This window comes from Aythya ferina (genome assembly GCF_964211825.1).
Source record: "Aythya ferina genome assembly, chromosome: 12".
Taxonomy (NCBI): domain Eukaryota; kingdom Metazoa; phylum Chordata; class Aves; order Anseriformes; family Anatidae; genus Aythya; species Aythya ferina.
In genome coordinates, this window is record NC_140308.1 from 21339720 (window position 1) to 21364600 (window position 24881).

The following is a 24881-nucleotide window of genomic DNA, read 5'->3' on the forward strand; positions in this document are numbered from 1 at the left end:
GGTACCCAACTAAAACAGCTTAAAGAACATTTTTTTCTGTGAAGGGCTGACATTTCATACTGTTCAAAGAAGTGGAGCCTGATAGGCATTTTGAGTCAAGGACCCAAAAAGTGAGTGCATTCAAAGCTATGATCCGTTCTAAAACCTTGTCAGGAGTATGGAAAATTATGAATTTCATGAGTAGATTTAGCGTAATGTTTCCTATACTTTCAACTCAGGTAGTTTAAGGTCTCTGATGGCATAAAATATGTTTCTGTTTTCAAACATTTCATACAGTATTAAATGAGTGTTGGGTAGGAAGATGCATTGCTTGAATGTTTCCATTTAGGAGTCAGACTGAAGAATAATGGATTAAAGTGACTGTCATCATGACAACTGTAAGACAGAGAAGGGGTGGAAGAGTCACAGAAGGAGCTGAAGATCAGCCTTCAGAAGAGAAGAATGTGAAGTCTGATGGGAAAGTTCTGTCTGGTAGGTAATGATTAGGACATTATGACTTTGTACTAGTGTTCAGCATCTGGTGTCTGTCTTAGACACAGGTTAGAAATAGGTAAGTACCGAATAAATTTTCATACTTGAATATCTATTACCAAAATTAGTTGGATGAGAGAGAGCATGCAGATTACTGCATGGCAATCTCACTCCATTTTAAAACTCTAATTTATTCGGTAAAAACAGTTTTTTTCTGTTTACTAATAGTGATGCATTGTCAGATTTCTTATAGTTGTCATCCGTTTTTAAAGGAATCACAGTTCAAATCATTGGTAACATAAAAAGATTTGAAAACCTCTAATTGATCGTACTTAAATATAAGCAGATTGCATATGAAATATTACTTGAACTAGAAACCCTTGCTTTTTGGCTGCAGGACAGACTGGCTAGCTAAGTTTAAAAAAGCAGGCAGATATATTAAGAAGTTTGAAGATTTGATATCTTTGTGATCTAACAGTCATCCTCTACAGCTTTGATTTAGAAAAGATGCCCTTGAGGATATTCCAATTTGGATTTACAAATTAGATGTGATATATATCTAGATTTATGTAGAGTTGTGGTGTTCTTAAACTATAACTACATTTTCCAAGTAAGGCACACTTTATTTCATTTTGCGTGAATTGCAAAGAAAAAATGTAACTTTATAAAGAGCTCTCAAAACCCTGTGTCCTGATGCCAGAATGTAACCTGTACTAGCACAGGCAATGTATCAATGAGTTTCCAAAATTCACTGAAATTGAATTGTGTGCTTCACAGTTACACAGTCAAATATTTCTCTTCCAAGATCATACAGGTGGAAAGCTGTGGAACATACTTTCAATAACTCTTGGTGGAATTGTTGCCATTGGTCTTGGACTTCTTACTTCTTTTTATGTTGCTACGCTGCATGAAAATGACCTGTGGTTTTCCAATATTAAGGTAACAGTCATTTTCATAGTTTCATCGATCAGTGCTTTTGTAGAGCTTTAATAAGAATGTTAGTTGAAGTTTCATTTATTTATCTGTCTTGTAACTTGCTCAAAAACATAGAATATTTCAGTTGTTTTTTTGTGTTTTTTTTTTAATTTGTTATGTAAAATCAGAAGTTGTGCTTCCTCCCCACGACATTTTAAGTACTCAAGTCATTTCTGTAAAGACCTTTCACCAGTTTTTCCTCTAAATGCATTGTTATACAGCTGTGTGTGCCATTATTCTGCTGCCTGAGGGACAGCAATGGTTCTTCCAAGCACTGGTCATTATCAAGAAGAGAGTTTTAACAATCTGCTATGTGTTGCTTTATAAACATATCTTGTAGCAAAAGCAATCCAAAACTACCACCACCAAAAAAAAACAAAACAACAGTTAAAAATAATACACAAGATCCTGGCACACAGTTCTTTAATTATGTTTAAGCTGTGATCCTGTAATACAATTTGGGCACAGTCTCTTACTATTCAATACTAATCTTATATAAGACTATTCTAAATGCGCAAACCTCAAAATACATTTCAGACAATTATCAATATAAAACACTCTAGGGGAATTTTTATTCCCAAGATCCATAACTGACTAGTTTTCTTCCCAGAATCATTGCATGGGAAAATAGTACAGCTTTATGCACATCTAAATTTAACCAGAGAAAAGAAACAGGTGAGTAATTTTTCTTTGAAAATGCCTAAGATTGGTAGGCTCTGTTAGGTCTCCATGTATTATGTTATTCAAATATCTGTATTTAACTGGAACACTTGTATTGCAATATGATTCTTTCCTATAATAGGCACTTTTCCTGTCCAAGACACATTTACATATTGAAAATAAAAATAGTTGGTACTTACTGAAGCACTTACTGCTGTATTATACATATAATAGAGTTTTGTACCTGCTGTCATCTTTCTCTGAATGTAGAGATATATCGTATATTATATACGTATTAGGTGCACCTCAGATTTACCTTGTCCTTCCAAAAACAAGTATTGATGAATTCCACAGGTATTTTGAAGTACAAATATAACTGTCTACAAGTCCATGTCTGAACATTATTTTCTTTTCTATTGAACTGATACACAGGGACACAGCACACTAAGAGAAGCAAGTCTGTAGTTGCAATTAAGTTGCCCCCCCAGTGGATGAAATGACCATTTTATTTGATCATTAAGTACAGAATGCCATTAGATTTCAAAACTGGAAAACACCCTAACCATATAGATACATTTTTAGTCTGTTGTCTCTGTGCCTCTCATTCCATCCTAAGGAATTGATATGATATCTAGTAACATTGGAGTATGTTGAACAATTTTAGCTAATTTGATGGAAATATTCTTAAAAGTATTAAATTCATCTACCAACAGGTTAACTGAGAAAAACATACAGATACTCTTACTGAAGAATGTATAATATGAGGTCAAAGATGTTAACTCCACCAGAGAATCTGGGAGCCCCCAGGGCTAATTTTAAGCTGACAGCAACAGGAAAAACTTTAATGGGATTTCATATACATGTATTATTAGAGATAAAATAACCAGTTGTAACACAGAGCCAAAATCAGACAGGCTTTATACATACTGCTTTTTGGAGCAGTGAAAAGCAGTATGTATTCATGTTTGTATGAATATGTATGTATTATTCAGTGAAAATAGTCTATTTATGTTTTGCATGTGCACATTCTCAACTTACATTGGTTCTAAGGATATCTTTCCATGTAGAAGACTATCATTATACTTTGATCAGACAAATGCAATTTAGTTTTGTAAATGCTTACTTTCCAAGAAGGATTCAAAGATACTTCAAAAGACTTGTTTTTACATGATGTATTACAGGTTGAAAACAAACAGTTAGCAACCCCTGCAGTTTATTTGCAAATACAAAGAATGTTGAGAATGATTTGAGTCTGGTAACATCTGCAGTTGTCTGCCAGGCCAGAGTTTGAACGTGCTTTCACTATGGTTAACACAAAGCTTTCTAAGGTTTTAACGTTAACTTAAATATAGGCAAGACTAATTTTCATGCCAGTATGCACATCTCAGTATCCATATTTTATACACATTTTTCTTGCCAGTATACCTATTTTATGGTGAGAAGTCAGACTAGCAAGATAAGAAATCTAAGCTGTATGAGATCCTCGCAATTTTTTTTTTTTTGAAAATAAATGAAAAAAAAATTTTTTCCTCTAACATTTTATAGTTTAGCCAAAGCATAAATATTTGCCTATCTTAAGCAAATATGAGAATTTTGAAAGATTTTGGACTAAAAATTTGGACTTTTGGACTAACCTATACAGAAGCTTTTACATATACTGCTTAGGTAGAAAGGTAGATTTTTTTTTCTGAATTAAGACTACATTGATGCATGAACATCATAATTGCTTAGTTACAGAATTACACATTTTGCCAATTGTATTCAGCCCTAAAGACTGGAAGTAAAAATGACTTAATTGTGTGAAGTCATGAATTGTAACTTCAATGTAATTGAAGTAACAACTTTTGTGTGCGCTTGTAGCGATTGCCTTTCTGTAATTTCAATTACAGTCAACAGAAAGCTGCTTCAGTTTTGGGTATTTTCCAGCAATGGTTCACCGGACTACCAAGAACTGTGGTCTGTGCTTGTTGTACTGTTTTGTATTATTTTAAACATGGCTTTCAACAGTGTAGTGATTTCAGCTGGTTCAGTATGTGTGAGTCTTATTCCTAGTTGCTAATAAATATGCCTGCTATTGCAAATTTACCATCGTCATTGGAGAAGGCTATAATATTGTTTCTTTATCAGAAAAACTGAAAAAGCAGATTTTGAAGAGCCGTTTAAAGTGGTGCATGACTGGTATTTGTATTTTTTTGTTGTTGTTGTTGTTGTTTTTTACTATCCCAAGACCTCCTGAAAAAAACTGCAGAAAAAAATTAGAATGGAAAATACCATGTCACATAATCAGAAGAGGTGTTTTCATGCACTTCTACCAGGGATCACAGAAGGTTACAATGACTTATCTTGGTCAAGCTATTTGAAGAAAAAAAGCTTGAATCTCCTCTCATATGCATCAAAACAATAAACATTTCTCTTTGTGATGGTACAAGCCAAAACAGGTTTCTTAGCCAAAAAGCCTTTCTCAGTTTTCTGGCAAGTCTATTTCCAGTATTTTTCAGCAATTCTGATTTTTGATTGAGTTTATTGATTGCTTCTCAAGTGTAGTACCATTTTGGAAACATGCTGTTCTACAGAAATTAAAAAGGGTGGGAATTGCATCACCTTTCCTGTCAGCTGTTGTATTGCTTGTTCAAATGCAAACTCAGAAGAAGTCTTGAACAGGCCAAGGCCACACAACAAATTAATGCTCTAACACAAACAGTTAAACATGCAGAGCTTTCATTTGTTCTTCATCCCCTCTGAGTAAGCATTTAGGTGACTGCTGTTTCCTTTTCCTCGAATAAAGTTGCTGCTTGCAAGAAACCAGGAATAAAAATATCAAGCTTCAAATCTTTCAGACATACAGCATAAAAAGCCTAGGATTCTTTCTCTGAGTGCCTCTATTTTACCTCTTTACATTCTGAATATAAAATAAAGACGAGAAAAAGTGGAGAAACTGGTAGCTAGATAATTAGAACTTCCCAAAGTGAATATGTAAGCCATAAACAGGGGGAGGGCAGTCCAAAACTTTTGTGGTATTTTTCCAAAGAAGTATCCATTGAGTGGCTGTTGGGTGCTTTTATTCCAGATCAAAAATCATCTGAGTAGGAGCCATGCCATCCTAACAGGTGCGCATAAGGTTAACCAGGCAACAGACCATGTACATGGATTAAATACGTTTGCTGAAGGCATGATTTGCAACCAGAAATGATGACAGCAGCCATCTGTATTGAGTTGCCACTTGTACAGTTGAGGAGATTTTCAAATCTTAAATGGAACAGCTAAAGGATGTTTTCAGTAACACAAAATGTGCTTTAGTTTTGTCAAAAGGTAAAACAAATTAGAGCTTTGCTTGTGTTCTTTATTTGTAGAAAAGCTCAACTCAGACTTTGGCTGATTGCTCAGTATCTGGGATGACTCGGTTAGGGATCTTAAGGAAATTTGACTTCCAGAATTTTGTACTGCTCTAGAGAGGAAGAGTCCTTTGTATTTTGTTTTGAATGGTTAATACTATTAGACTACAATTCCATAAATTGAAATCATATGCCATACTATACTGGAGGATTTTTTTATAACAGTGATAACTTTGTTGAACACGTACAAATTGAATATACAGTAAGGCAAACGTGCTTTTATAATGCTTACCCGTAAGTCCATATGTTTTTATTGTCATGGAATACTAGAAAAAGTATAAGTTGCTGTAGAACTGGAAAAATCTTGCACGTGAATAAAACAGATGTTATCTTAGCATGAAACAGATGCAAAGCTCACTAGTGTTTGTCTCATAAAGTATAGAATTTAGTTGAATACAGCTGGTGCCAGGATTACAATTTAATCATGTTTGAATGCATTTTTGCTGATTAGATCCCCCTCTGTGACTCTGCTCTCCCCCTTAATAAATTCCAAATGTTAACTTTTTTTTTTTTTTTTTAAACACTTTGTATCAGCTGCTTTTTGGTATTTTGGTATTAGAAGACTTCAGTAGTGATGAATTTGAAAATAGAGCTCATTCAAAATCCAGCATTCTCATTTTGCTAAGTATGTAGCTTTTAGTATGTAGTGCCAATATCAGTTTCTTCTGCTGGTATTTGTATTAATTTGTATTAATTATTTGTATGCTGCAGAGCATCTGGAGAGTTTAATTGTGGACTTATTTTGAATCAGATGCATTTTTATCTGTTGATTTTTCTCAGACCAGAACTAATATTGATTTATTCTGTCAATAGTTAACTTCAATAAAACATGTGTTTTGGTTTAAGATATGGTGTACTGGGCAGTAGAGAAAGGAGGAGCATGATTATGATTATTATTATTATTATTAATCCCATTTTTTTTATTATTATTTTTAACCCCATTATGGGTTCTGTGCCAGCAGAAGAGAAGAGACTGTTTAAGAGAGGTGAAGGTCTTGAAATTCTGTGCAAGGTTGCTTTAACCAGAATGGCATTCATAAAAATATCAGAATCGTATCATTCTGTTACTTCAGTAATTTTGTAAAAAACAAACAAAACATGAATTAATAAGGTTATCTTTAGAAATCTCACCAAAATTTCTTAATGTATGACTTCCTTACACCGCATATGGGGACCTCATCGGATTGCAAATCGGGATATTAACCTTTTCTAATTAAATGCTTAACAGAGATAATTGAAGGAATGTGTTTATCAAAACTACTACAAAGATGACTACTAAGAAAATAATTTTGTATAAGATGCCTATTATTTCTCATCACATTGGCTGTTCATGCAGTCTTATCTTGGTTAAATGTGGTCATCCAAGACTCTGATTTTTTTTTAAATTTCATTAGGTTTTCATAACTAATAAGTTAACAGAAGGAAACAAATGCCTAAGCCTGTCTGAGAGCAGTTTTTTTTTTATCTAGGAGAGCTTTCACACTTCACTAGACCTCACCTGCTTTAGCATCAGCTAATAAAAAGGTAGAGTTTGAAATGCACCTAATTTAGATAATGTAAACATTTTTGGATTAAAAAATAACTCTACCTGTGCCTAAAAACAAGTAAATAATCTCTTTTTTTTTTTTTTTTTTTTTAATGTATATTTTAAGTGTGAGTGTAATGATTAGCTGGCTTCCTGCAAGAAACAGCTGTTAGGAAAATGGGCAGCAGATTACCCTGCCAGTTGAAATCTCAGAGTTGGGATAATGATGTAGTCCCAAGTATAGCACATTGATTTAATCAAGCCTTAAGGTGGCAAAACCGTGGAGCACTACAGTGTAACCACATCTGGAAGAAAAGTTTAAATGCATGGAGCACACATATGCAGTTTTAAAGTGCACCCCTTGGCCACTGCACCTATCTAAACACTGAATAATTCAAAAATAGTAAAAGATCCAAAATGTTTCAGAACTGCATATCAGAACCACCAAAGGCACATACATTTCTATAGTTAACAGAAGCATCAACGCCTCAGTCCTTTTGCCTCTCACCCTAAGTTGTTCGTGTATTTTATTTAAATTAAGTTGCATAGAATACATAAATCCAAAGACTCAAACTACTGAATAGGCCGGTTCCCCCATTGTAGACAGAATTAGAATTTCATGTTTTTATTTATACTGAAATTTGAAATAAATTTTCTATTTTAAAATTGACTCTTTAGTAATTGTTATTTGGATGAGTATCCGATGAAATTAATTAGATCAGAATATTAGAAGTTTACTTACATAGGCAAGTTTAACATAATTGGTACCAAAATTCACTAGTTACCGCATCCACTGGGTTGACTTGATGGAAAAACATGGCAGCTTCATTTGACTGCAAAAAGCAAGTAGAAAGTGAATTTATTATTGAACTTTAACTTGCAGGAAGTTGAAAGAGAAATTTCATTCAGAACAGAATGCGGACTTTATTACTCCTACTACAAACAGATGATTCAGGCTGCTTCCATCCAGCAAGGTATTGTAAACTGTAAAGTAAGTTTTCCTTTGTGTTGCCAGCTGACTGTTTTTAACATTTTTTCAAATATAGTTGAAGACAAGGAATACCGTAACTGTGAAAGATGGTGTAACAGTTGTACTGGAGACATATTTGTTCTGTTCATCCACCAAGGAGCCACTAAGTTATGGATGTAATCAGTTTCACAGTGATATATTGGTTTCTGTCCCACACCTTCACCTTCAGAGGAAGGCAATGTCTTTGGGAGACAGCTTTCATATTTGTTCAGATTTCTGCCTTGCTGGTTTATTCAGTTTATTACTCTCATTTTTACTCTTCTCTTCTTGTTCAACTTAAATGATGAATTATTTGCGGGAAGGGACAATTTCTTGTTGTATGCCTATACAGTAAGTGACACAATGGCAGTTTTCAAAAGCAAGCCATATACAATGACAGGGTTTTCTGTGATAGTGTCGTGTTTTCTAGATACTTAAATGTTGCTCCCTATCAATTTTCCTTATACTACATTTGTCAATATTAACATCACCTGTGTTCAAAGTAGTGACAAGAATGGTTCGCAAGATCTAGTACATACCACTAACTCTATACTAGGAATGTAAGTGTAAAAAATAAATGTTTTATGCATTACTAAATATATAGTACCTGAATTAGCACTCTAAGTCACATTCTCAGCAGGGAAGCTGAGGACAGCAGAAGGTCATAGTGATTTAGAGGTAATGTAATCTGAATCCTTGGCTCAACATATGCAGTTTTTGGTGAAAGATCCTAAAATACCTTTGAAAAAGTTATTCACTGTTCAAATGAAGATGGAGGGGGGAAAATGACCATCTCCTATTTCAATTTCTCTTTATCGTTAAGGTTTACATGGTTTAGTATATGACAATAAAACTGAATCTGTGAGGACAATTAACATACTTGAAAGAATGAATGTTTACCAGGAGGTGTTTCTCAGCATTCTGTATAGGATTCTTCCAATTCAGGTAGGCATTTATTTATGGCTTTAGATTGTAAGTGCATTATGAAGTTTGCCCAGTGAATCATAGCTCCCCTTTTCAGTTATTTTCTAATTAGAAATATTTCTGATACCTTTTTAATTTATCAAAGCAAAACTTCATATATATTAAGTATAATCCTCTCCCCAAGTGTTTTATGTCAACATCAGTGTTCTTGTGTTTTACAGCAATACCTAGAGCCTGTTTATTTTTATATCTACACTTTGTTTGGACTTCAGGCAGTGTATGTCTTTGCTCTGTATGTAACAAGCTGGCTTCTTAGTGGAACATGGCTTTCAGGGTTATTGGCAGCTTGCTGGTATATTACAAACAGGTAAGTGAGATTCAGCATTCAGTCTTCCAAAAATTTTTACCTCATGTCAAAGGTAGAGCATTAAACCTTCAAATGCATGATTAATTAGAAGAAAAAATAAGGTCTCTCTCCAGATTAGACACAAAATGGAAAAAATAATAGAAAATAATTAGAAAACAATCAAAAATGAGTTGAAGATGCAGAAGTTTCAAGAAATTGGAGTAAAAAAATTGTGTAAATTAGTCTCTGAAAATGGACTACAAATATCAGATATGCCTGGATTTCCAGATACGTCCTGTATTTTCCAGCCTAGGGTCCCTTAGATGTTAAAGACATCTGCTAATATGCCCTTTAGGTCTCAGCTTAGTATCCACCCACCAGAGATTCTAAACAACCTAAGATCATCTTTTTATCAATTGATTTCTCCATTCAGAGAGAAACATGGAGGAACTGGCTTTACATCAGCACTAAGCTGCTGGAATGAAGCTAAGACTAGTGACATAGACTGTTCTGTGTTGATTTTTTTTTTTAACTTTTAATTGAGATTTTGTAACGACTGCCTTTTGGAGAGCTTGTACTAATTCCTGTAACATACCTTTTATGTTAGAATATTCAAAAACTTAGCTCAAGCTTCTGACCACTCTAGTGGTTTTCAAATCCAATGCATTGGGATCACATTGAAGAACTTGATGTCTTAATATTCTGATATGCGCTTTACAGAAACCAAAAGACAAAGTGTAATTACCTGTAGCTTAAATTCCACATGCTGGACTCCAGAGGTGATTTTCGGGGAGAGGGGTTGATTTTTTCATTTTTGGATTACTCAAGCTGTGTTTTAGAAGCAAGATTTAATCCATACTATATTCTTTTTCTCACAGTAAGTAAAGTTAAAGCACAGCAGCTGAGGTACAGAAACAGCTTGCAGATTTGCAGGACCTTCATAATGATATTTTTTCTAGAACCAGGCATGTTAAGTTTAGAGTCTTCATTTCTAAAACACCACAAAACATGCCTGTCATTGCAGCCTCTCTGTCACCCAAGCTAGTGTTGTTTGTTTTAAATTTATGAAACTGTTTGTTTTGTATAGAATAGATACTACAAGAGTAGAATTCACCATTCCCTTAAGAGAAAACTGGGCACTACCATTCTTTGCGGTTCAGATTGCAGCCATCACATACCTACTCAGAACACATTTGCAGCCAGCTCAAGAAGTGAGTATTTCTTAAAAGTATGACACAGCAAAACTAGTATCAGAAAACTATCTCTAAAACTTAGGAGAAAATACTTAAAAAGCATTTATAGCACTGGAAATACATATGTGTACACACACACACACACAAAAATTGCTTACAAAGATTAAAATATCCTTTAGATTTAGTTGGAAAACAAACATATATATTCTCAGCATTGAAAAAAATATGGTGAAGCTTTTAACTTTAAAATTAAGCTCTATAGAGTACAAAACAGCAGCACAGGAGACAGGAAAAAAGCTTGTTGAAACTCAAGTGATAAAGCTTTTCCTTTGCTTTCATTTGTATTACAAAAATAGGAGGTTGTGCCAATCTGCAGAAATAAAAGTAAGTTGATGATAAACTCTGACAAACAGTCATTACTCCTCAATTTGTTCAAGTCAACTACTATTTATAGCATAATAAATCACATCGCATGTCAATCTATGGGCTGAACATATCTGAAAACTCACCATTTTCTTGCAGCTATTTTGAAGCAAATTAACTCAATCACAGCTGAAACCAGAACATATTACAGTGATAAAACACAGGTGTAAATACAAGAGCTTGAGGTCTAAAAATATTATCTTACAAGCAGTTACTGCAGAGAGCATGTATTAGCAATTTTAAAAAATGATTTAAAATAAATTAAATCCCTGATTTTTTCTCTGATGAAGGAAAATAAAGTTTAATAAAACTTTTTTCCACCCTCCCAGAGACTGACACTTCTCGCTGTATTCGTAGCAACCTTCCTCTTTAGCTTGACTTGGCAATTTAATCAGTTTATGATGCTGATACAAGCATTGGCATTATTCATACTGGACTGCTTTGACATGCTTCCCACAGCAAAGGTAAGAACCAAACTTTTCTCTTTTCCATCATCAAGCTATGGAAGCATTGCATGTATGCCTTTCAGATTTTGATTAATGATAGTGCATATATTTTAAGTGGGAAAAGTGAACAATCAAATTTCTCATTTTTTTAGCTGATTTTATTTCACTTCATGTAATTCACTCCAGTTAATTTTAGTCTAGTTTTGTTTAGACACAACTGGATTTTGACATTACTAAGGCAATGCTTTTAAACACCATCTCAACAGTTATCTAGTACCACAGCTTGAGCATGTCCTCTGGAAGTGACTAGGAAAAAAAAAAAAGGCACAAGAAATCTTTGCCTAAGCTGAAGTCATAACAGGCTATGAATTTTGCCTCAACCATTCTGCATCCTTGTTTGAAAGTTAGGTTGTAGGCACTGTACCACAAAAGAGGAAAATAGGCTGGAGGGCTCAAAAGAAGCAGTTAGATTTCATGCATTGAAATTCACCACAAAATAACAACATTATCACTGTTGCTAAAGAGAAGGAGCTGAAAAGTTAAACAAATGTCACTAGGAAATTAAGGGATCATGTACTGTCAATCTTCAGAAATGGAAGCACATTGTAGAAGATGAAAACATTGAACTCAATGTCAGTGTGAAATTCTACTGAGATTAAATCTAAAATTTTCATTATGTGTTCAAATGTAAGCTGAAGTTAGCAATTAATGTGACTAATTAGCTACCTTAACGTTTGGCAATCACAGAATGTTAGGGATTAGAAGGGACCTTGAAAGATCATCTAGTCCAATCCCCCCCCAGTTATACTATAATGGACTTACTGCACCACTTATTCCATGTTAATTTTTCAAAAGCGCTACTTAACACTACTGGTGTTTGATGGTCATTTGGTACTGACTTTGGCCACTGCAGTAGTACAAGACTAAACTTCACTTTTTGTAAGGTAAAATTTGTGTTTTGGTACAACAGTATCAGAAAATCAGCTGACTTTTTTAGCACATGCATTCAAGTGAATTGTCGTAATAGTTCTGTATTGTTTGAAAAGACATAAATGAAGTTACACAGAAATCAGATGTTTAATTGCTATACTGCACTGTGCTGTATGTCTTTGATTGTAAAGACATTACAGAGGCTACAGATACAGTTTTATGACTAAAGAAAATAGATAACATCTCCCAAATTCTAACTAGTTAATATTTTCCTCACTCTGCAAGTGTTTAACTTGTCCAATTTATGACAGCATCAGATTTTCTTAGGAAAGGTATAAAATACTAAATCTATTTCAAGACATAAATATAGGAAGAGTATAGTAATGGATCTAGGTGTGATGATATAGTGCAAGACAACATATTTTTTGTAAAAGTAATTGATGTTGAAATAAATTATAAAACATATTCTAAGAAAAGCAGCTGACTAAAATTTTGTAGGTATAAAAGTATCATTATTTTTACAGGTTACATGGCTCTATATCATCCAAATTTCTGGATTACTGCTAGTCTGTGTCCTACAGTTTTTTAATTCTATGATTCTTGGATCATTACTTATAAGCTTTAATGCTTCTGTCTTGATAGCAAGAACAATCCAGGTATGTACTGAAATATGTTTGAAGTAAATATCACAATATATACTATATATATATTACACGTTATAAATGAAAAATTTGTATGCATTACAGTCTTAAATTACTAATACAAATTACAGGAATTACTTTAGAGTAGAGGAACAAAAATATTGCGTGAACAAATAATGAATTCAGTTACACTAACTACAGTGTAACTGAGCACATTGAACACCATAATTCTGTGATTGCTATTATCATATGATTATGTAAGCTTCAGTTTTGATCCTGCAAAAAAATTGCATAAATGGACTACACTTGTTTCAGCAGGACTCGTCTTAGGTTTACAGATCTGCCTCTAGCAAAATATTCTATGAGATCTAGATATATGTTAAATTCAGTTTACAGAAATCTATTGTTTCTTTCAAAGATTAGGATTTTTTCCTCTATTTGCAGTTCTTTTTTTTTTTCCTATTACTAGCATTGTTGATTGCCTCTAACCAGGATATATGAACCTGTAGAGCCTTTCCTGCTCTCTCTCACTATTGTGACTTTTTAAAATCAGGACTGTTTTTTTTTGTTTTGGTTTGGTTTTATAGTTAATGTCTGCACCTAATCCAAGTTGTCTGTGAGCATGAAAAGTTCAGTTCTTGGATCTGGAGCTTTGACCTGGAAAATTGGCCAAAATCACATCAACTGATAGTTTTAGTCAGAATACACGTTTAATTTGACTCTCCACCTAAATGTGGCAAAAGGCACATAATGCTACTGAAGTTAGAGGAATCCTGGATCACAACTGCAGTTTCTCTGGGTGCCAGTAATTGTGTAAATATTCCTTTTGGTGCCACCTCTAACTGAAGGCTATTCGGCTAGTTAAATAACTGTGCCAAAAAAATATGCTGGAGAGTTTTTTATAATGCTGTCCCTTCAGTTTCAGGGAAGAAATGTATCTTCTTTCTGGATACTTGGTTATGTTTGAATTTTTGCTTACATGAGCCTAATACATATCCTGATAAAAGGCCTAACAAATAAGTGGTTTCAAATAGTCTTTGTTGGTTTTGTTCCAAATATATACGAATCCTAAATATTTTAAATATTGAAATACTAATATTTTCTTCTCTCTAGAAAAACTTAAAGAAGGGCAACTTGTTTAATAGGCTTGGGAAACTTATCCTCCATGTACTATTAGTCTCAAGCTTGACTCTTCTAGTAAATAAATTCATTAAGGTAAGGAAATATTTTTTTAACACAGTAATACTACAAAATTTAATTTTGTAATATTGAAAGGTACTTGTAAAGAGATCATCTACAATAATACCTTTAAATAAAAATTGCAAAGATATCATTGCATTTCTAAGAATAGGTTTCAGAAATTAAAAGATTGCTTTGCTAATCTTTTTGGTATACTTTAAAACATACAATCTTAAAACTCTTAACATAAAACTACAGGTGAACTTCAAGTTATGAATGTGTATTTGAATATGTAGTGTTAATTTATAAAAAATAGATTTATACTGCATTATGATACTGCTGAGCATTTGCAAAATTTCATTTAATTCACTTTTCAGTGAATGCAATTAAAATAAATGCTTGCTGTAAAACTGATGTAGACTATTCCGTACTTTTATTTACTTCTTGTGCATCAAGAGATCTGCATAATAGTACAGACAGAAGCAGTTTTCTGCTTTTCAAGAGATTGTAAAAGTGACATTAAAACTTAGTACATATCTAATATAAAATACCATGGTAAGATGTAAAAAGTCATTGAAGTAAAAACTTAAAGCTAAAACCAACCTGTCATGGGTAAAATTTATCTGTAAATAAGAAACCAGTATATGTATTTTGAAAGGTAAATAACTTGTCCTTTGAATCACAGCACCAAATTACAGAGTGCTTTGCAATCAAATAAGCACTCATTCTATCTCAGTAAGCCTGTGTGCTTCATAGTTTAATTTCAAAAGTAAAAAACAAGTTTACTAGGTGAAGCCTAATTTTTCAGTACTTAGAAATACTGATTTTTTTTTTTTTTTATTATTTCATTTTGTAGAAAAGTCTTAATCTTGAATCAGATGAACATATATTCAAATTCCTGAAAGCAAAATTTGGATTCGGGTCAACAAGGTATGAGTTAGCTGCAATTTTACTTTTTGTTGTAAAGCTCCAATAACTGAAGTCTGCAGGTTGTTGCTTATTTAAAATCTTACTAATGAATCATTAATTTTTACCATGTTTATGTCAGACTTTTTTTTTTTTTTTCCATAAAAAGCTATACAACTGTGGCTGTATAATTGCTTGGAAAAAAGGAAACTTTGGTCCTTTTTGATATCAAGTTATGAAATACATGATGACAAGTATTATTCTTTTTTCTTTAGAGATTTTGATGCTAACCTCTATCTTTGTGAAGAAGCTTTTGGTTTACTACCATTAAATACTTTTTCAAGACTCTCGGATACATTACTTTTTTACGTCTACATATTCAGTCTCTTCCCTTTGACAGTAGCAGCTCTCATTGTTGCCTTTCGGAACCTCAGGTAAAATATGTTTTAAAAATAATTCCCCCTTTTTTTTTAAATCAGTTTTCTTCAGCAGGCCAAGAAACTGACAGTTGAATGCAGCAGCATACATTACGACTTTCCACATGTGCTAAGGAAACAATAGGATGTACTACATAGAGATCAGGCAGAATAAGTGATTTCCTATTAAAGCTAAAATTACAATCAGCGTAACAGGTCTGAACAAAGAAATAATCTCCGCAAGATTCTTCCCAGTTCTTTTGTTTGCTGTTGAAGTTCTGCAGTATATACAGAGTTGTTTGTTGGTTGGGCTTTTTTTTTTTCTTTTTTTTTCTGGTGAAGGGAGGAGAAAGTGTGCTTTTTTATTTTTTTTTAAACATACGTGTTAGTTTCTATAGTTCATCTCATTGCCCCTGTGAGTACCTTACTCACTTGGTGGGTGTCCTCAAGCTGCCCAGATAGGAACTAACACACTCTGACCTGAACTGTTGCAATCTGTGTAAAGAGGTGGCAAGAATGGTAGATTGCAACTGCCCATCACCTGCCACCAGGTAATTTAGATTAGTTCCTGTAGCTAAGGTGTAGGATTTGGAGGAATTTACAGAACAGTAGAAGAAAATTAGTACTAAATACTAATTTAAATTTATTTTATTTTTTAAAGTAAATGATTAATTATAAACTACTCTGTTTCACATTTATAATGTGGGCAAAAGTTAGAAGGGATGATAGGAAACCTGATTAACGAAAAATTAAGGAGTATTATATTACTAATATCAATCACTGTAGGCTTTATGGAAAACAAGAAAAAGGTGTGAAGGGCAAAGGGGAGTGAGACAGGGTCTGGCACATAATGATTCTAAAACTATGATATGGTGATTGTGAAGTCAGTCCTCTATGAGGCATTTTGGTGGCATTCAATGACATATTGAAAAACTAATTGCAGTAGTCAATTTTTAAAAACTAACAAAAGACTCTACAGCTATTTATTACTGTAACCCTTAATGTAATCTAAGACTTCACTGCAGTTTTTAATACTGACCCAGTTATGTCAACTACCCCCTCAAAACAAACAAACAGGGAAAACCCCCACATGCATTTAAGCAGCTTCTTTTTTGACCAGACCTTTACGAACATTCACAAAACTGGCCACATTAGACAATAACCAGTTCTTCAGCACTTCCTTTCTGTAAGCTTACTTTTCTGTAGATGGACTAAATTCTACAGTTTAAGTAGCATCCAGGTATACCAACAGAGAACCACAAAACACAGTAAAGTTTTTTACTGTCATCAAAAGCCTTGTGAATCCTGTGGGAGTAGCCGCTTCAAGCAATAGACCAAGTTGTTCAGCTATACCTTTCTGTAAATAATTGTGTCTCATTCTCAACATATTTAAACCCACTGCACATGCAGAAAACCAAACATGAAAATGTTGCTCTATCAAGTTGGTGATATCAGGCTTAATTATATCGTAGATGTAATATAAGATTGTGGACTGATAGCAGCAGTATTGCTCTTTTGCATCAGGATTAAATGTGCTTTTTTTAAAATACTGCCAACTACTATGATGTGTGTAACAGAACTTAATATAACACTTTGTTTCTTGTGTTCAATCAGTGGTTCAAATCAAATTCAGGAAAAAGCAGAAGAATATACAATAACACTGAAGCCTGATGCTGCTTACAACTTAATTCACACAGTTCTTTTTGGGTGTCTGGCATTAAGCACAATGAGGTACAACATTTTTTTGTTGTTATTCTTGTTGTTATTATTCTAAAGGTTTTTGTAGACAATATATTTTAGTAAGAGTGTAAAATGCTGACCATAACCTGATAGCGCCATGAATCTTCTTTTCTCTCCCTGGTGTATCACCTCCTCTTGACTGAGACATTTCCCCAAATTCTGCCAAAAAATATTGTTTGGAATTTGGGGAGCAGATATGTTTTCAAGAGCACATACCAAAGTGATCTTTCATTAAATTATTTAAGAGTCCTGAAAGTCCAAGAAAACTGTGTTCAAAATGTTTGTAATATAACTGCTCTCATCAGTACAGCTTAGCAGAGTTCCAGATGATAAGCAAAAAAATTGTGTGCATTCTTTCAGAATGAAGTACCTGTGGACGTCCCACATGTGTGTATTTGCATCTTTTGGCCTGTGTAGTACAGAAGTATGGCGACTAATCCTGAAATGTGTTCATCTCTACACATCACAGCGGGTTGGCACTATACTTACTGGATTTCATGAAGTTAATTTTTGCTTCATAGCTAAGTCAATCAAGACCCAAAGCTATAAATATTGTTTGTAGTCCTCTTAAAATAGTTATTTCTGAAGTATATTTGTATAAGCTTATCAAGTAAAATATATTTTCCAGTATTTTATATATTAAACAATTCCATTTGAATACACTAGATGGCACTATTGATGTAGCTGTGAAAAATAACTACAATTTTACTAAAAAAAAGTCTTAATAATAAGAAAGCAGCAGTCTGAAGAGAACTTTAGAGTCTGTTAAACTCAACTGTACAGTGTTTTATCTTGGTAGAAGATCGATTAAAGAGATATAAATCCATCATTTTGTGGTAGAAGTATAAGGGCCTTACTTTAAAACAAAATGAGAATATGAACTTAAAATTCAAAACGTGTAAATTCTACCACATAAGCATGTAATATATATCAATATATTGAAAATTAAGTATAAAAAAGATGTATCATCAGAATAACTTTTTTTTTTGGGATTTCTTTTAGACACAAATGATTAAATATTCCATACCAATAATTACATTGCTATACATTTCATATAAGGTAAGTATTTTTCTCTCTCAGTGTTTTGGCCTTTATTAATTGCATGGGATTTTCATTTTTTACTAAGGAGATGTTGTCTGTACATAATTGCACAGAAAGTTTTTTAAAAAAAAAAGTGTGTACACCTTTATTCATAAGATATTACATTATAATACATTATAATATATTCATAAGATATTACATTATAATATATTACATTATTCATAAGATACTACATTACTCATTTGATCCAAAGGATTGTTCATAGTTACAAATGTTTGACTGCATTTATATGCATAAATTAGCAGGTATGATTTATATGCCTTACTTTCTGGAAATTTGTTTTGACAAAGTTGCAGATAGTATGCAGATAAGATGCAGATTGTTAAATTGTATGATGATGTAGGAGTAGAAATAATCAAAACATTCTCTACTGCAGTGCCTCCTCTGACATTTTAAAATACAGAACAGACCAAAAAAACATAAATAACAGGCTAAAATAATAACTTTTACAAGTTTATTAGTCTGTCAGTCTGTCACAGCAGTGAGAATTATATCATAAAATTAATGGGCATATCATCCTTTTAATCTGCATTTGCAAAGAAAAAAAGTCAGAAGGCACTTGGTTGCAGACATTTTTTCTGCAAGACCTAGTATGAGATGAGACTATTTCTGTTAAATAATAACCTTCAGAGAAACTCCAGGTGAATTTGCATTATTAAAGTTAAAAAGGTAGTAGTAAAGCGTAACAGTTAAGAAAGTTGCTATGAGTTCACTCCAGAAGTATGTTCTTTGCTCCTCCACTTTAATAAAATGAAACAAAAAGTCGGAAAAAAAAAAAAAAAAAAAAAGGAAAAACTTTATTTAGCAAAGTTACACTGATGAATTCTACTTAAATTTTCCTGTTACTCTGCTAGAGGATTTTCTAGGATTTTTTTCATTGGTGTGCTAGCTGAGAAGGAAGTTTTCTATCATGTTTTCCCTTTTTATCATCTCTGAAAATAATCAAAATAATGCCATTTCTTTTGACACGGGTGATGCTAAGAGCATAACATTCTAATGACTTAATGTGACAGATTAGCCTGAAATACTTTTCCTCCTACTCTCCATGAGGAGATACAAAGTTCCTGAATCTGTCAGATTCAATTCTGAAGTCAACAAAAATCAATGATTTTCATATGCTTTAGATCAGTTGTAGTTGTGCTCAGTCTGCCTGACAAGCCTTATTTTTTGTGTTTCTTCTAAATATAGGAAATCATTTTTATTGACATTAAAAATTAAATTTTTCAGAAGTGCTCAGTGGGAATAAAAATATACATCAACCTAGTATTTTTTTCTTTCAAAAGTCATTTCTTTCAAGTACAGAGGAATATATGATATATTTGTGCTTTGTGGGGAAAAAAAAAAACAAAACACTAATAGTGAGCTTTCAGGAAAGAAGCCTATGGGATTATTAACCTAATCCTAAATAAGCTAATGAAAGCCTCTTTTGAGGCTTGTGGTTACCAGAGTCCCAAATACATCACTTGAACAATAATTTATTTAGATACAGATTCAGCTAAAATGCTAGCTGTCTTTCAGGCTTCATGTAAAAGTACGGTAATATCTCTGTGCGTTCTTTAGCTGTGTCACAGGTAAACACGTGGATATAATGCAGCAGTACTAAATATTCTCCATATTTCACTTCATATTTTTATAGACAGATTTTGGTTGTATCAGTGTCCGCTGCATTTAACTTCTCAACAGAATAATACCCATCAAATTGTGTTTGCATGTCAGTCATTCCTAAATAAATTGTTGGTACTGGAAATTGGTTCCTGAGCTTCAGCAAGTTTGCAGTTAGTGTTTCTGGCAAATAATCTTGATTTTGCTTTGCTACTAAACTGTTGATTTATCCAGTTTCTTAAACTTTATTTTTATCTTTATCATGTCCAAGTCCTTTTACTCCAAAGGTATACATACATTTGTTTGAGCTCATAGCTCAACATATACTAATGATCTGAGCTGTCTTTGGCTGAAGAACTCCTTGTATGTACTGTATGTATTTATTCTTTACACCTAAAGTTTGTGAATGTGAAAGTCTGGAGAAGAAATGACAAAAGAAAATACATTTATTTTGATTCATAATATTTAATTCAGTTCCTAAGAAGATTGCTATTTTTCATTCTTTGGCCAACAGTATGTATTTATAATATGGTAGTTTCTGCTTTACACTAAGAGGCCAAATAATTAATACTTAAACATTTTGAATTCAAAATTATTAGCCTTGTATTTGAAAAGTTCTGAACTGCTAGGAACCTCAGTGACCTGTTCAGTACCTCCAAATTTATGGCTGGGATAATTATTTAAAGTCTAGGCTTTCTAGATAGAAATAAAAGATTTTATGTGAGGAAACCTACAAGCTTTTAAAAATTCCCGAGTTCTTACCACAAGCATTGAGTTTAAATTGCCAAGTGTATATCCTCAAGGTGTATATCCATTGCATGGCAGGTTTGCAGCATAATCTAGACTCAAAGCAGAGTCCTTTTCCTTCTGTCTCCAGTCTGAAGGGACTCCAAGCAATTGGCATTCCAAGCTTTCAAAACATTTGGCTACCTGGGATAGTTCAGCAGTGAAGAAAGGAATTTTTGTTCTGTTATTAGATTCTAAAGTCTCATTTCACAACTGCTTAATTTATTTACCAATCTCTTGGGAGATCTTCAGAAGAACGGAAATACGTTACAATACTGTAGTACTTTCCAAAACACTACTAAGGCTGTGTTTCTGCCACAACTGTCTTTTAGACGTTTCTCAATCTACCAGTCAGTATTACTTTAACAAATGTATCAAATTAACAGTTACGCTAATAAGTGTCTTAATTGACCCAACTGTATCTCCTGCTCACCAGCCCTCCTACATAAATACACTTGTAGTAAAAGAATGCATATTTTTGCTAAGTACCTCAGCAGCATCACATTCAAATTCCTCATGAACCCTTGGATGGAAATTATCTAAATTGGATGATTTATGTTTTTTTAGATCATCAAGAGGTTTTTCGTATACTTTTTCCCAGTGACATTTCACTTTGCAAGCCAGCAATGCTTATTATCTAAGCAAACAGGTCTGGAATAGGTTTCACCACAATGTCCTCTGTAGTAAAGACAGATGTAAAACTATCAGTTAGTCATTAACACTGTCATCATGTTTCTTAACTGCTCCCTTTTGCCCTTGAATATTCTCTAGCTTGAACAAGAAACCCTTCAAATATATCTCTGTTCTGTTAGTTTGGTGGGTTGGTTGTTTCTTTTTTTTGGTCAGCTTTCAAAAATCTGTTTCAGTCCTTCTCATTTCCTTCCTCCAACTTTGATTTATGTACTGTCTTCAGTAAGTTTTGAAACGTTTTCCCCAGATGGGAAGTTACTATTCACTAGTACTCTCCTTTTTTCCTTTAGTGATTCTCTTAATTCAAACTTCTGAAATGCCATTAAAGGCATCCATAGCACATGTAATGATTTTAACTTCTGATACATATCTGCTACCTCTTTGCATTTAGTCGTAAGTTGCTTTTCTAACGTTATTGTCAGGTTCTGGTGCCTTTCCTTCTCCTGTAGTCATTGACATTATTTAATGGCTTGCCTGTTGTGTAGTGAACTGTTACATGATGACTCTTTTTCTTGATCTTTTTTCTTAAAGCTTGCCCTGTCAAGAAATAACTTAAAATATTCCTATTCATTCTATAGTCCAGGGAAAGGAAATGGCTCGTGTAAAGCAGATACAATGCACAACAATCACATCTGGTGACAACTTGTGGTTTCCCACAAGTATCAAGATACAAATTGATCTTAAACTATAACAGTTCTGAAAACCTCTCACCAGAACCACTCGCTCCAGTGAGAGTTTTCCAGAGCTCTGAGAAAAGTTCCTGAAGGTTACCACAGCATGTTATTAAGTTCCTTTTGGTCATCTAGCAAGTGCTACGTATCTATAACTTTGAAACTGTGTGTTTATGTCATAATAACAGTCACACATCCTTCATAAGGGTAGATACGCTTAACTCTTGCAATCAATGAGCTGGATGAGATCAATTACCAACTGAGAGGAAATAATTAAACATCCAGAAGTTGTTTTCTTCATTCTGTCTTCAGTTTATTTTCTTTTCACTGTAGTTCTGGCCAGGAATAATGGATGAACTGTCAGAGCTGAGAGAATTCTATGACCCAGACACTGTGGAGCTGATGAATTGGATTAAGTAAGAGGATTTTTTCTCTATTTAAGTTAAATGCTATTTATGTAAATCTAATGTTCTTAGTTATAGTCCTCTGTTTTATTTGTCACAGGTCATGAGTGATCTCTGGTGACCCACAGAGATAGTTTCAGATGAATGGGGTATTTAGAGGTTAGCATATTAACAGCTGTGGTGGACAGCAATAGGCGAAGGCCCCCCAGTCTGCTTTTGTTTTCTGGTTCAGTACCATGCTACTGTACTGCATGTGTGCCAGGAAAGCTGTTGATTCCATTTGCTCCTGTAAGCACACTGTTTTCCCAACTGAAAGAGTCATTTTGGAGGTGTCAAGCTTCTTCCATCATACCATGTCTACCTCTTTACATTAGTAGTTCTTTGTATTGAAACAATTTTCTTTTGATTTCCCAGTCCTCCACCCATTCCCACACCCTTTCCGTTTTCTTTAAGAAAAAAATAGAATGTTTATAATTGTAAAAAACTGGCATGTACAGTTGTAGGGCCAGGAAAGCTGTACCCTACAGTATGTTTCTTGACCTTTAAAATAGTAGAATTACTTACTAGAATGAATATGTACCAAACTGTAAATAAAATATTTGTAATTGAACTTGACAAGGCTAAACACAAGTACAAAGTCTGTTTCAAGAGTGTGAGAATCATTTCAGCCCCAACTCATCACTTCTGCTTTCTCACAAAGTATAGGAAAGTACTTTTTTGATTAAAACAGTTTAGAACACTCCAAGTAGAAGATCTGATAAAAAGGGCCAAATAGGACATTCTATGGAGGATTGTGAATTTAAGAGATATATTCTATTAACATACAGTTAACCACCGAAATCTTCCAGATTAAGTTCAGGTTAATATAGAGATAGTCCTGGGATTTTTATTTATTTGGAACATTTTTCAAAATCAGTTTCATGGTCTGGAGGAGACTATTCTAGACCTATTACATTTAGCACTGACCTAGTATTTCCTTGAAACCCTCTATCGTGTTTTCATATGCAGTGAATTTCAGGGAAGCCAGTCACCCGGCCCATTCTACCCATAGCAGCATATTTGTACTCCATCATCGTGTATTTTTAATCCATAAACCAGAAGGAGTAATTCAGAAGTAAAATGCATTACAAGCCTTCCCTGACTTATTTTGAAAGCAGACCATGTTTTTTCCATCATTTAGAATCTCTGCAGCCATATTGACACATTATTGTGACTATTGTTTACCAGCCAGTTCAATTTAGCACTTCTGTTGTATTAAAAGATGGTAAATGTCTGATAGTTCAGGTCTCCTGTGTACAATATATGGAGTTACATATAGATTTGTACATAAAATATGCATGTGGAGTTATTCCCAGTCATGAACTGGATTTGACTTGATCCAATGCAAATAATTTTTCATATGTTCTTAGTGCTGAAAATGCTAAACCGGTGCTTGTCCTCTTTTCATGTTATGACAGACAATTAGAGGTAAATTTTCTATTTGGGATTTATTTTGTTTAGACATATTATTCATACAAAGCGGAGTTAATTATTAGTGACTTAAATACAAGCCAACAAAAAATAATGGTAAGTTTCTAAAAGTGGGACTGATTTTCTTAAGTTTTGATTCCTAAGAAGAGTATTTTATGATACTGACACTTGATAACTCTGCTACAATTAATGATCCGTCAAGGTTGGTATCAGGAACTAATCATTCATTACTAAAACTCAGCATAAGGTGCTCTAATTTGTCACATACAGCATTGAATTAGGAATAACTCATCTGTGTTTTAGTCTCTCCACATCTCTTGATCTGCTTAGATCTAAATGCATACTAACTTGGCCAAATATACAAATATATAGTCTGAATCATAGCCAACTGTTAGTCTGTCCACTACGAAGGGTCTCAGGTGTATTAACTCCTTCCCTTACTAACATTAGCATAACGTTTTCAGGAAGATATACTGGTTTATATCTTTAAAATAAAGTGCCTGCATAGTATCGGACTGCATCTATTCTAGAGCACAATTTTTGACATAATGAGCTTGCATATCCCAGTCTTGTTGTTTCCTACCCTCCACCTCATTTTTCTAGTTAGTAAAGAAAAAAAAGAGGTCAAGGAGGTCCTACCAGTAACACAGGGATAGTTCATAGCATTGTTCCCAGATGGGAGGTATATTAAAATTCTTAGTTTTGGTCTTTCTCCCTAAGACAACAGGAACAACTTGCTCATTTGTGAGATGGGGAAGAGTATCAGTAGAATGAGCAAATGAGTAGCGTGAACTTCCCTACTCTGTTTTCTTCTGGTAAGTGTTTAAGAAGCAATGTCTTCTGCCTTTAAGGGGGAAAGCTGTCTAGAACTGTGGCATATTTTATCAACAGTTAATAAAAATCATAGGAAAGGTGGTTTGTTTGTTTGTTTTTGTTTTGTTAATTTAAGAAATCTCAGACAACAGCCAAAATAGAGGGGAA

At 33.6% G+C, this 24881-nt stretch overlaps 1 protein-coding gene across 8 annotated transcripts in view; it reads left to right on the forward strand.

Moving 5' to 3' along the window:
- Positions 1-24881, forward strand: part of DPY19L3 (dpy-19 like C-mannosyltransferase 3) — a 35223-nt gene that overhangs the window by 1241 nt on the left and 9101 nt on the right. For 3 of the 8 annotated variants that reach the window (XM_084533090.1, XM_084533085.1, XM_084533086.1), the window contains exons 2-17: positions 2-110; positions 329-471; positions 1277-1410; positions 7907-7997; positions 8856-8977; positions 9178-9323; positions 10390-10513; positions 11248-11382; positions 12819-12950; positions 14049-14150; positions 14971-15044; positions 15296-15454; positions 17051-17167; positions 17537-17648; positions 18179-18235; positions 22360-22442. In XM_084533090.1, the coding sequence (XP_084389216.1) occupies positions 369-471; positions 1277-1410; positions 7907-7997; positions 8856-8977; positions 9178-9323; positions 10390-10513; positions 11248-11382; positions 12819-12950; positions 14049-14150; positions 14971-15044; positions 15296-15454; positions 17051-17167; positions 17537-17648; positions 18179-18235; positions 22360-22442 (1691 nt within the window). In that variant the 5' untranslated portion in view covers positions 2-110; positions 329-368. Of the gene's footprint in view, position 1; positions 111-328; positions 472-1276; positions 1411-7906; positions 8015-8855; positions 8978-9177; positions 9324-10389; positions 10514-11247; positions 11383-12818; positions 12951-14048; positions 14151-14970; positions 15045-15295; positions 15455-17050; positions 17168-17536; positions 17649-18178; positions 18236-22359; positions 22443-24881 lie in introns of those variants that run through there. The other 5 variants (XM_084533091.1, XM_084533088.1, XM_084533089.1 and 2 more) reach the window with 4 other exon arrangements.